Genomic DNA, 13,600 nt, shown 5'->3' with positions numbered 1-13,600 from the left:
GAGAGGTGAAAGTCTTCGGAAACACAATCGGCTTGACAGAGTTGGTACCACAGGTTTATATGTTTACATCATTACAGTGACACCTCACTGTCTATAACTATAAAAGTACAGTGTAACTTTTAACAGATCACCAAGCTGAACAAGGAATGAATCAAGACTGAGTTTACTCAATCTTGACTTGATGGTGTAGTGGAGGTTCTGTGAATATTTCAGCCGTATCGATAAAGTTGTGTCAACCTCACCTTGGGGCGCTCGTTTGTATCGAGGTATTGTGAGTGTGCCAGGCATTGGGGTTTAACATAAAGTCATTCTCATGTTCCAAAAACCACCTGGAAAAGATGTGGGAAAGATGTGCCATTGTCCTGCTGGAAGTAGCTATTTGAAAGAGTATCAGTAAATGATGCACCTGGTCAGAAACAATATTTAGTTTTACCGAAGCATCGACAACATCCTGTGCATTTACACCAACTATTGGCCTTCCCCTGACATGTTTCAAAACCCATCTAGGATGTGTTTAAGGTAAACATTTTTGTCCAGACGTTGGGCATTCAATTTTGATAATTATGTTCCTGCTGTTGCCTCATCTTTTTGTTTGTCAACTGTTTTGCTTAGTGTTATTCACTGTCTGGCAGCCTTCATTTAACTTATCTTCAAAAGCTCGATTTAGTATTCTATGCCGTGCCTCATGAATGAGACATTTTAGCACAAGACTGCAACAGAGTGGATGTGTTCATCTGTTTTTCTAGGTTTATTTTTGATAAGCTGTATAATTTTAAAACTAAAATTGAATGACTGAGTATTTCAGTGATTTATTCAGCATGACCACGGTGATGTTTATTTGGACAGTAACAGAGGAATAGTAACATAAACTTAAAGCATAAACTCTGCCTTGTAAACTCCATAAAAAAAAGTAGATTTATCAACATCATGGACTACAAGTTGGAAGAATAAGAGTTGTAACCAGTGTCATGCTGCTGCCCCCCTCACACAGACACACACTCACAGTTTATCTCACTCTCTCCCTCCCGTTTACTCGGTCACTGGCTGACAGTAGGCCAGCTCTTGGGGATGTGAAGGAATCATATTCGAAGATTCATACAATAGTTCCATTATCTCACTTGGCTGCCTCTTAACCTAAATCTATACACACACATTCCCACCAGCCCCTGTGGCTGGAAGCGTCCCCATTGTCGTTGAGCTGTGCAAGTAGGAAATGAGGCTGCTAAATAAAGGCTAAAGTTGGGGATGGCATGGGTCCAAGAGAGAGATGAAATCAGACGTTTCTGCTGTGAGAGCAGAGTAGCGTTCTACAATGAGATAGCACGGCGGTGCAGTGGTTAGCATCGTCGCCTCGCGACAAGACTTAGGTTTTGAACCTGCCAGCCGGCTGAGGCTTTCTATGTATGTTGCATGTTGTCTTTGCCTGTGTGGGTTTCCTCCTTGTGCTCCATCTTCCTCCCACAGTGCAAAAGCATGCATGTTAGGTTAATAGGCGAGTCTAGGTGAATGTGAGCGTGAATGGTTGTTTGTCAGCCCTGTGATAGACCTGTGAAATGTCCACAGTGTACCCATCCTCTCAGTCAGTGTCTGATGTGATTGGCTCACGACCCATAAGGATAAATGGTATAGCTAATGGACAAATTGATCATGATTTTAATTAAAATTATAAAATTGTTAGAATATATTCAGAAATTCATATCACAAACACCATCACTTTTTCTTTACTCCCTCCATTCTTTTGACATTGTAATGAAATTCAAAAATGTCAAACCAAAACAGTCTTTTAAAACCAAGCTCATGAGTAAATATCTTAGATGATAACAGTTCAGAGAAATTCTTTGTGGGTGGTGGGTCAAAATGATAAATGACTAAACGGTATCAGCAGTAATAGCGGTAACCACAGAGTTAACCTCAGTTGAATGTTGGATCCATCTATGCTTTGTTGACATGTTGTTTGTTGTATTCTCTGTCAACCTGTAAAAGCTTTAGAATGCAGCTGAAGAAATCTCACGTACTGTCGCTCAAACCATAAACAAACAACAGAACGCACCGTACTGAAATTACAGATTGCAGCGTTAATTCCCACCCCTCCTCAAAAGCTCTTCTGACTCATTCCAGGTGATCCCTGAAAAATACATTTGCTGCCAACCAACCCACCTGATTAAATGAACTTTTAAATAATAAAACAACCATGTTGCACATATGTCAGAACACCTGCTTGAGATTTTTGCTCTGGTTCGGAGACACTGTGACACTTCGCATGCAAACCACTCTATCATTTATCATCTTCCCTAAATGAAGAGACCTGCATACAGTACTCTACACCCATCCTGCGGCTCTCGCTCCAACATGAGTACTGATGAAAGATTCATCAAAGGTATCGTGTGTGGGCCTGTTATGTATAAACACATGTTCTTAGCTGAGATGATGAGATATTCATGCACAAGGAGACTCAAAACTACAGTGCAATGCAGATCCTCCTTAAGTAATATTTCATAGATGAACACAGATTGTTAAATGAAAGCTGTCCTTTCAGTTTATATTAGCTGTAGCCTGGAAACATTTAACTTTGTGAAGGTTATTAAAATATGAACTGGCTCTACTTGAGACTTTTCAGAGCTTTTTCCAAGGAGAGAGATTATTAAATTTTTATGCTTTTGTCATTCCACAATTGATATGCTTTACTATACTCATGCTCTGCTTTGTGTTATATTTACTAAGACTGTGTAACGCCACAGTGCTCCACTGTCTCTTGCCTGATTGCTATAAAACTTGTGTTGCAGTACAAGCGACTATTCACATTGAATTGTGTTTTTATCTTTATAGATGATGCTAACAAGGTGATGTGTTATATAGTATTATTTACCACTGTAGGCTATACCGTGTACCTTTCTGGTCTACTCATGTCAATGTAGGAGTGAGGGAGTTGAGTTTTCTGACGGTGCTAGAAGTTCAAGTTCGGCTCACAGCCTCAGGTGCATGTCTGTTTCCTGTATCTCTCTCTTCAGTCTCCTCTGCTCTCTAAAGTTAAAGAAAATAATAAAGGAAAGAGTGAACAGGTCATTCTTGAGAGATGACGTCACAGAGGACTTGCAGTGAATTTTGCTGATGTCTGCTGGATTTGTTGCGGTATAGGGAGAAAGAAACAAGTGATTCCTGCATAATGCATCAAAGCCTGTGTGAAATGTTCTAGAAATCTAAAATATTCACACATTTTTATCCTCGAAAACAAGCATAGTGTGTGCGTGTCTAAAATACATATTGGGTGTGAATATGTATATGCGTGCAACTCCTCATTTGCGTACATCATGTTCACTCATATATAACCTACATGTTAAACACTTGAAGCTGACCATTTTAACCCAGCTGCAGTGCCACAGTGACATCTATTGTGAAGAGCTTTTGCCGGTCCAGAGTATCCCAGCTGCTTGGTTTAGATTGTACCATACGCCGGAGGGCATGTGTGCACTCTAGTTTCCTTGTTCTGACTGCTTTTGTTGTGTATTTCAGTCACTGGGGCCTTTTTAAATTTAACTGCCTTCTGCGTTGTGAGGATCAGATTGGCCAGGTTTCCTAATTTAGAGGCTAACGCACAGTCATTACCATGCTACCCATCGTTAAACAAGACATCACCCTTATCGGTGTGAGTAAGGCTCCCTTCAAGGCATGCAATTAACCTGTTAGAAAATGCCTCTTATCCTCACTTTTTCTCCCACTCCTGCACCTTTTACCTCCTTATTTAGCCTCAATTAACAGTTCACAGAGGTTTTGGTGATGTAAGCATTTTTAATTGTCTCTTGGGGAGCAGGATTTTTTTTTTTTTTTTTTTTATCTGTTTCCAGTAGTGCGGCTTGACATTGCTGTACTATGTGTGCATATGGTGAAGGGCTTTGTGGAGGTAATAAATTGTTTCTAGCTCCGCTTTAGTTCGATTCCTCGTTGTCAGGTGCTTAGAGCCCATTGGTTGAACTCTGATTTACTTGGCAGCCCAGGGATTCTTCTTCTCTCATATTTATCTCTGAGCACAGGGAAGAGTATGGGAAATTTAATTTTTCATTATTCATTAAGACATATTTAATCCCTGTTTGAAAGGATGGGCTTAGCTGCATTTGAATGGCAAATGAAGCAGGACTGGAACTGCAAAATTTTAATTTCGCCCGAGAATTCAATTTCCACACATTAGGTAACATCATTTATCATCCATGCCTCAAACATTAGTTACACTGGATTCTCAACATAAAAGTGCATGGTATATTCAGTAACCAAGTGTAGTCAGATGCAGTCAGCTAAAATGGCATCAAGGAACATGAAGAAGGTTCACATGGGGAGTACATTTTGTTGGCAAGTGAGGAAGCTGTTTTTGAGCAGACTGTGTAAGGTGGGCAGCTTGACAGGCTTGTGAAGAGCTGGGGAGACCTGAGAACATGAAGACCTCCCCTTTCCTCCTCTCCCTCCTTGATGGATGGAGCCTCTATTTGACAATATACTCTCTATCCCTGTCTTCCTCTGTCACCAATTATCGAGATACTGGTTCAAGGCCAAAGAACCACACTAGACCAGGCATTACGTTGAATGGTTTGCTTTTAACTGAAGGTCATGAGGTCATTGCTGTTTACTCAAATTCGACCACAAGAACAAAACCATTCCATCAAAAATTAAATGTGCACACACATCTTAAATAGTCACCATGTGTTTATTTTCATGTAGATGTAATATATAGTCTAATAATATTTGTTGCTGAAATGTATTTGTTGACCATGAGAGTTTTGGTGTGCGTATGCATTGATATTTCACCTTTCAGAAAGTTGGCCTGGAGTTTCTTAACACTGAAATGTTTATATCCACTTCTCCTCCAGTCTCTGATGCAAAGTCCAAATCAAATTCTTCTGCCAAACATTATCTATTCAAACTTTCCTAACCTGAATTTAATGCTTGGTGTTAATGTGCGTTTATAAAGTCTGAAAATACATAAACTGGATATGTTACATACCCTTTTATATCCTCTGCTGCTGACCTTTATAACCATCTGGCCCCTGCTGTTTCTCCCTGCCTGCCTGTTGTGTGACTGCATGCTTACATATACATGTACTGTATATGCTTGAATGTACACATTTAAAAAGGCCAGATGTCTTGCAGCAGTGGAAATGTTTTGAGGTAAATGTCAGCTGGCAATGGGAAAAAAAAAAGCAAAAAATAAAAATCTAGATATATTTTCACATTACCTCCACAGAGTACATTTGCTCACATTCCCCTGCATCGCCTCTGCTGCAGGCTCTCCTACCCACAATATTTAGATTTTGAACTCATTCACTTCAGAACAAAACAAACAGGCAGACATGGCTACACATCCCAGAGCTGAGGAGGAGTGCAGCTGCTCACTGTGTTTTGGTTGGTAGAGTTTTGGTTAAACAAGGATAAATATATCACACACATTTGAAAGTATAAGAAGTATAAGTGCTTTGCTGCATTGCTTCGCTGTGGTGTCAAATCAGATTCAAAAACAGCACAGTAATAAATGCACCTTGAGATCCAGGATGCAGCTATTGCCATCATAATATGTCATATTATGTAACTGTGGCTGTGTGAGATAATGTGTGTGTATTTCTGTGTTTTTATCCAACTGACTGAGTTAAACATGTTTTGTTATAGACATATTGTGTTTTCGCTATTTACATCAGTCAGTCTGGTTTTTCCCCTTTATAACAAAACCATTATAATAACCTCTCATATGTCACACATATCTTTTGAAGTTGCTTGTGGTCATTTAGGACTCTGGTCATGACTGTCTCTTTCCCCTCACCTATGCTCTATTTATCTCCTACCTCATAAGACCCAAACACTCGATACTGCTGGTGCTTTGATTACTTTAAAGCAAACGATCTGCTAGCCTGTTTATCAAATCTAGCTTTAAGCTCTTGAGATGATACAGACTGAGGCTGCATTCAAATCCCCCTGCAGTGCATTCACTGTAAAATTGCCAGAATCTCCCCAGGATTCAAGCATCAGCAACATTAGCTGGGATGAGGCCAGGGCAAATGTTTTAACCACAAGTGTTTTATCAGTGGGATAATAGATAAGGGTCTTTAATGGCAAGTATGAGAACTTGTTTGAATTTGTATCTCTCGGAATTACTAGAATTATTTATTAGTAGCACAAATGTCAGTGATTTTGTAGGGTTACATTTTTCACTATCATGAATTTTAATAGAATAGTTGACAATAATGATGATAGCAAATATTAGAGAGCATAATATAATCACACAGAGTTGTCACATTTTTAGAAGAACTCAGCACATGTTCAGCCTCATCTAAACACACTCTGAGGTTTCAAACCTCACATTGGTCACATAGTTATGACCTTCACCCCTCTCAAATCTTATTGGTACATTCCTAATCCCACTGTACAGTCGTCTGCTGCGAATGGTCAGACAGTGAGCTGACACCTCTGATTTGCTTCAAGGCCTGGCCGTGACCCATCCGCTCTATCAATTAACGTGTGTGTGTGTGTTCCAGCCTGTCTAAGCAATTTATGTCCATCTATCCATGTGTTCTTTTCGTGTGACTAATTGACAGAGGGTAAACCAGGTGAATAACACTGGCAGCTTGTTGTTTTGATGCTTTAGCTAAATGCCTTCATATCTGGAAATGTTGTCTAATGGGCTACTTCGTCTTGTATGGAGTCTCTGAAGCTGTATGGTATCTTTTAACATGTAATAAGTCGTAATTTGAGATGAAAAATGTTCTATCCTCTGGTGGTGTTCACACTGTGCATGACTTAGCAGGGAGTGAGGGGCCCTCCTACTGAGCTTTGCCTTACATGTTGGTGCGCAGTTGCCTGGTTACACGTGTAGTGTAATGCGTGACTCCTACTCAAATTGGATGATGGTTACTGACAGTCTTAGTGTTTGAAGTCTAACTAAAAATCACCACTCACCATATCTCCATTACAGACGGATATCTGACTCAATAATATCTTGTAGTCAGTCACATAGATCAGTAGTAAATGTAAAACTCTCTGTGTTATTTTAGTGTTCTCAGTATTTTATCGTATTCATTTCCTCTCAGTGAGGCCCCTCATTAGATGCCCATCAATTACTGCCACATCACAGCAAACACATTATATTACTGACCATTGAAAACTAGTTTCTGCCTGCTTGCCAGCCGTGAATGCTTGGCACATAAAGTGACAATTGTGATTTGTACACCACTACACTGCCACATTCAGCGGAGACACATTCACTGTAAATGTTTTAAATACCTCCGCTGGACAACTGTGTTTTAGCTTGTGGAAGGGGAAAACTGGAAATAAGACTTAGCATGAATATTTACACAATAAGAGAATAAAACAGATTAGTTAATCAGTTGTTAATCTGTAGATGTGAACTGTTAAAGGGATTCTAGTTTCTGTTTTGTGGTTGTATTTGTCATAACACCCACAGCTTAGTTCATTCAATCAAGATGGCCAAAATGCTCAGTCTGAAGGTAAAATGTTTCTCTGATAAAGAAAAAGTAGGAAAAATAATGCCGACATATTCATAATCATATTCTATACTAAATCAAAAGGACATTCAGTTAAGAGTGCAGGCCACAAACCTCACAGCCATTTTCCTCTGTCTTCTTTTAGTCTCAAGAGCATCTCCACAAATGGCTCATTACATTTACACAGGGTTTCTGTCTGAATCTGAATTTTGCAATTAAGTTCAAATAGGTTTATTGTTTCAATGCAAATTAGAACAAAGTAAACCTAGAAGTGTGGAACATTTTTTACTCAATTTTCCAGAAAGCTACTGTATTAGTTTTACTCTTGAAAATGTCACTTTATTCAACAAAGACACAAATAACTGTAGTTGCAGTTTAAATCTCGGATCCCCAGGGCAAGAGTTCTTAAGAAAACAAACTCATACTACAAAGTAGAGCAATAACACTGAAATGCTAGAAGGCAGTGGGAGGCTTAAGATTAGATTTAAAATGCGCCAGTGACGTGGAGTAATACGGTAACAGAATGATTTTGTTTTCTTGAGCTGAATACTAATTCAGATGTTGTACCAGCTGTCTTCCAGCTTTGCAGGCGTTAGTGAGTGATTGTGTGAATGCTTGAACTCTTGAAAGCTGATGCATTGCAGCCTGAAAAGACAGAAACCTCAGGAAGCTGCCGCCGCTGCAGTTCAACAAACAGTGATGACAGACGGGTGTTAGAGACCATGAAGTAAGAACAGAAAGTGCCACTTCTGTGTGTGTGCGTGTGTGCGTGCGTGCGTGCGTGTGTGTGTGTGTGTGTGTCAGTGAGCCACAGAGCGTGAGGATGATCGGTTTGACGATGAGTGTGAAGTCGCTGTAAGGCCAACAGTGTGTGTGCATGTGTGTACCCATAGCTATACGCACATTTAGTTTATCCAGTAAAGTGACTCTTGTGCCTCTCAGCAGCCACTAAAAGTCATTAGAAGATAACACTCAGGAACACAGATAAATGACTGGATGGTTCATTCTCGAGAATACACTGCTAAGTCACACTTCAGCCAAAATAATGACTCACTCCTGCTTTGTTTTTATGTGTAATGTGCCTGGTCCCCGGTGCATGCTTGAGTATGTTTCATATATATGCATATCACAAAGGAGATCATTCAGTCCCCCTGGGATACACAGTTTCTGTATTATGCATATTTGTCACTTAACATGACACTAACTGTGACGGGGCTGTGCATGTGACAGAGAGGAAGAAGTGTGTGTGTGTGTGTGTGCGTGTGTGTGCGTGTGTGTGTGCGTGTGTGTGCGTGTGTGTGTGTTATTTACAGCACGGGGGCTGCCTATGGAGGAAACCTGAGCACTTGAGAGATATACAGCGAGGCGGACAGAATCTAAAAATACCACGACTGAGTGAGCAGGGCTTAAGAAGAAGAAGCAGTGGCTGTCTCCACTGTCAAACCTGCCTCTTGGTCTTCAGGCTGCGCGCTGCTGTCTCAGAATGAAATATTAGGCCTTTATAAGCAAACAGAAACAAATCCATCTGAGACCAGGCAGCTAATTTAAAGTGACGGCCTGAACAAGGGGGGCATTTTATATCAGATATTGAATGTTTGATCTGTTTGGTGAGTCAGTGTGATGTAAAGTGTATGAAACAGCTATAACAAGATCGTGGATGGATTGTTTGAGCCTTAATCAAAGTAGGGAAAAGAAGATCATTTGGACTCATGAGGAATGAGTATTAGTGTTTCATCCATACTGGAAAAATGCCACAGACAGATTTTGTTGACAAATTCTAAATAAGTAAAATGCTGAGATGTTTTCAGACCTTGACTTAAACACACTGCATTTCAGAGTGTTTGAGATTTTGTGACATCTTCAGCTTTGACTTGAAGGTCACACCCTCTGACCATGTCCCTGTCTTCTTGTCATCTATTTCTCCAGGAATGACACACAGATGGAAACATTTACTGCATATCACTGGGAATCCCCCTCTCTCTCTCTCTGTCTTTCTGTGTACTGCTCTGTCTTTCTCTCTCACATGCACACATAGTATCAGAGGACCGTTACATGTCTAATACTGTCTGCACGCACACAAGCACTGGCTCTAGTCCCAGGCCTTTGGTGGGCATTAAAGGCAAACTAGTCCACTGGTACATCCATCCATCCATCCATCCATCCATCCATCCATCCATCCATCCATCTATCCATCTATCCATCTTTCTCTCCATTGGCACAGCACCTGATATGTGAAGTACACTATGTGTAAATGACTGTGAACCTGCAGTGACTTGAATGGCTGTTAACGACTTCTAAACAGACATATTTCCATTTGAAAAGGAGGCTTTTAGTGCGACTTGTTATTTACTGTCACTTAAATGGAGTCTGTCAATGCTCTAAATGCAGTATTCTCTATACCTAAAGAATCTAATCTCGAATCTTGATTCAAAAGCTCGATTCAACTCGAGCTTTTGAATTGCCCTTAATGACGAGTTTCCTCTCTTACTTTTCAGCTGCAGACAGTTTCTTTCAGGTTTGGTCTCCGCGCTTCTATATATAGACAAACATTTACATGCCATATAAAAGAACATTCACAGTTCTGCTTTACACACACTTGTAAACACAAAGCAAATAAAATGTAGACTACAATTTAATGACAGTTAAAAGCAAAGTTCATAAGCAGGTAAATGGTTCTCTGCTTATTTATTATGTTTGTATATGAAATTATTTAAAAAAAAAAACACACAAAAAAAACAGATGTATGATCAACCACACATCAGGCAAACGCACGTGCATGTGGACACACACACACACACACACACACACACACACACACACACACACACACACACACACACACACACACACCAGCCCTTTTCCTGTGGGTTCTGCTTCCTGCATTTGTAGAGCACACATCAGTCGCGTCTCTGCCGCTGAAAACAGATATGAGTGTAATTACATTAAGAGTCTCATTTCATATTGATCCGTCTGCACAAATAGCCGTTCTGAACAAGCCGAACAAGATTATTTAATGTTATTTATGTTCTTTTTATTTCCCCTGGGGTTCAGGGTCACACAGCAGAGAGGTGAGGAGGAGCGCAGACAACACAACACTGTCATCTGCTGAGCATCTGAAACAAAAAAAAACAAAAAAAGATTTAAAAAACAGTTGTGAGGGGACAATAACACTTTTTTTGGACTACATGATGATTGAAGGAAATACAAACTCAGGTAGTACACGAGAATTTTCAATTCATGTTTTAACTGTAAAATGTGTTCAGTTGAAAATATTTCGTCTTCATTTTAAAAGCACAACTGTGACTGGAAGTTCACAGCCAGAGACTCTGTGATCATTCAAACGTCTTTTTCCTCATGAAACGAAATTCCTCTCTGTGTTCATTTTAGCAGAGGCGCTTCACTTTTAGATTGTGGCAGCTTTTCTAGTCAAGTTTGGCCATTAAAAACCCTTTGTAATTGAAAAAAATAAATTAATTTGACGTCATCTTCATGATTAATGATACAATTGCCTTTGCGCCTATGAAACATCACCAGATGTGTGTGTGTGTGTGTGTGAGTGTGTGTGTGTGTGTGTGTCAGCGTGTATTCACAATTGTACAGAATGAATCATGCCATACAAGTGTGTAATAGACTGTTTTGTGAGGCTGTGTGAGCGTTTGTGGGTTGGTGTAGTGTGTTTACAACTCTACGTGTGCACTCAAGTGAATCTGAAGGTATGTCTGTGAAGCTGTATGAAGCTGTACGAAGCAGTGCTTGCAGCGAGGCCTGTAACGGTAGAAATTCTTAGACTTAACGACTTTTGCTCTTACACTTAAGTCATCAGCACAAACTTAATCCTGCAGGCTAAATATGAGCCAGAGCTAAAAATACCCCCTGTAGCTACAGTAACGTGCGTGGTAGGATATGGTTATCTGGTAGATGATGATAAAGAAAAGACCAAGAGAAGGAAGGGGGAGGGAGGAGAGATTAGTGAGAAAAGAGGTGCCATAAAATGAGACATTTATACGACAGTTTTTATATTTTAACGAAGCCGAGAATGATAAAAACTACTCTTTAACATTAAAGGTAAAGTGTTTGATGGGAATACTGACATACTGTAAACCATTCCTGCCAATGCTTAATGTCTTGCTTAGGTTAACAAGCATTGTGTTTTGGGGATGTATTTGAAAACACTGAACTGTTGTTCAATTGTTTTCATGTCTGAGAAGCAGGTGGCTTCCTTGGAAACTCTCACATCTGTTTGTATGTAGATTTGATGGAAAAAGGAAGGGCAGGTTTGCGCATTGAGACAGGCAGACAGACGAATGGACATACATGCATGGGTTCATAGTCTAAATAAAAAGACAGTGAAGGCTAATATAGGATTTAGAATTAGATTAGAGACAAAGAGAGCATCTAACTCTGTCGTTAATGCTGTCTGTCCACAAGCTCTAATTATAACTAAACTCACTGCTCTGTTTGTCCCTTACTCCCTCTCCATCCCCTGATACTAACCCCACACAATGCTTCACAATCTGAACAAAGCTTCCCTGAGGCCCCTAATCTAATAGAGTAGTCTCAACAAGACATCCACATAAACACACACCCACCAGCCAACAGCAAGGGAGGGGCTGATTCGGGGGGGGGGGGGGGGGATGATAGAGAAAAAGATGGCAGGTCAGATTAAGGCGATAAATTGGACACTGAGTGAAGAATGACAGAGAGAGAGAGCTTTTCTTTTCAATGTCACCAAGGGCTGGTGGTGTGATGTTTGTCATGAATGAGCACTGCTGGGACCTCATTGTTCTGTTCTGTGTGTGTGTGTGTGTGTGTGTGTGTGCGTGTGTGCGCGTGTGTGCGTGCGTGCGTGCGTGCGTGTGTGCGTGCGTGCGTGTGTGTGCGTGTGTGTGTGTGCGTGCGCCCATCTGCTGCAAGCCCCTTTAGGACCCAGTCTGTTTTATCTGGACTCTGGTCTGTGTGAGAGTGCCCACCCTCTGATCCTGCATTGGAGTTAACACTCCTCAAGCAGTGTATTGATTTTGGGGGGCTGGTGAACATAGAGGAGAAGCAGACAATGGTGCAGAGCTGTGTAAGACAAGCAAGCACAATATATCCTAGGATGTAAATGCAAAAGGTCACAAGGAGCTAATGTTCAAATTGCACCAACCACTGACGTGTGTGGGTGTGCATGTAGGTGTGTGGCTCTGTCGCCAATCAGTCAAACATCTGAATGTTTTTTTTGTACTGTAGGATGCTGTGTATATGCTGACATACTTTAACCATTGTTTTTATTATCAAGACAGAAAATGCAATGTTTTTTGTTTTTTTTTACTTCTGCCTTAGCAGTAGTAAATATGTCAAACCTGAAAAGTGAGCAGCTCTCAAGGAATTCCTGTTACATGAAATGCTGCAAATTGACGTCAGTGTTGCAAAACCAGCAGTGCTGAGCAATTTTAACAGACTTTCAATAAGCTTTGAACAGTGGAAGAGAGGATATGACATTCGTGACTTATTTTGTTGAGAGAAAACAAACAGAAGTAAATTCACATTGACAGGACATCTTTTTAAACCATCATTCCCTAAATTGGATGTTTTTTTTTTTTTTTCGTCCATATTAAACCAGGATCAAAGATACAGGTCACATCAGACATTTTATTTGTAGCGGCCTGGCTCTTGCCACAGTAGTTAGTGTCAGCGAGGGGTTTTATATAATGCTGTCGTCTATCAGAGGGAGATGAGAGAAGTGAAGAGACAGCCCGTCCAAGACTCCAGGCTGCAGCCGTGCTCAGACACACACACACACACACCCACACCACAGGGTCATGTTATCTATCACCCCGTCTTTTGAATATGCTCCTCCCTCTCCTGACCTGTCCATACAGACTGCCCAGACATCTTAAACCACCAGGACAGGGGTAAGTGCAGTGATGAGACCAATCACAGTCCCGGAGTCCTGCCTCAACCAATTAGAATCCAGGAACTTCCCTGTCAAGGCCAGTGACATCTAAGAATTGCTGTGCAGCATATTAAATCATCCCCTTGTTTTTATGCTACCAATGGATGTTTTGCAGAAGTTTTTCAAAATAATTGCATGTTCCAAATAAAATACAAGGCCATTTAACAGTGCAAAGCCAAACATTCAG

The 13,600-nt window shown here is 40.6% G+C and overlaps 1 protein-coding gene across 3 annotated transcripts in view; it reads left to right on the top strand.

Moving 5' to 3' along the window:
• Window positions 1-13,600, top strand: part of dtnbp1b (dystrobrevin binding protein 1b) — a 30,779-nt gene that overhangs the window by 9,030 nt on the left and 8,149 nt on the right. Inside the window, exon 1 of one of the 3 annotated variants that reach the window (XM_056399200.1) lies at window positions 9,854-10,691. The exons of 1 other annotated variant lie outside the window; for it this stretch is intronic. In XM_056399200.1, coding sequence (XP_056255175.1) covers window positions 10,664-10,691 — 28 coding nt within the window. In that variant the 5' untranslated portion in view covers window positions 9,854-10,663. Of the gene's footprint in view, window positions 1-9,853; window positions 10,692-13,600 lie in introns of those variants that run through there. One more of the 3 variants, XM_056399198.1, reaches the window with a different exon arrangement.

Source organism: Seriola aureovittata, chromosome 16 (assembly GCF_021018895.1).
Source record: "Seriola aureovittata isolate HTS-2021-v1 ecotype China chromosome 16, ASM2101889v1, whole genome shotgun sequence".
Classification (NCBI taxonomy): Eukaryota; Metazoa; Chordata; class Actinopteri; order Carangiformes; family Carangidae; genus Seriola; species Seriola aureovittata.
Note: the sequence above shows the minus strand (reverse complement) of the source record. Positions and strands in the feature narration are given on the sequence as shown.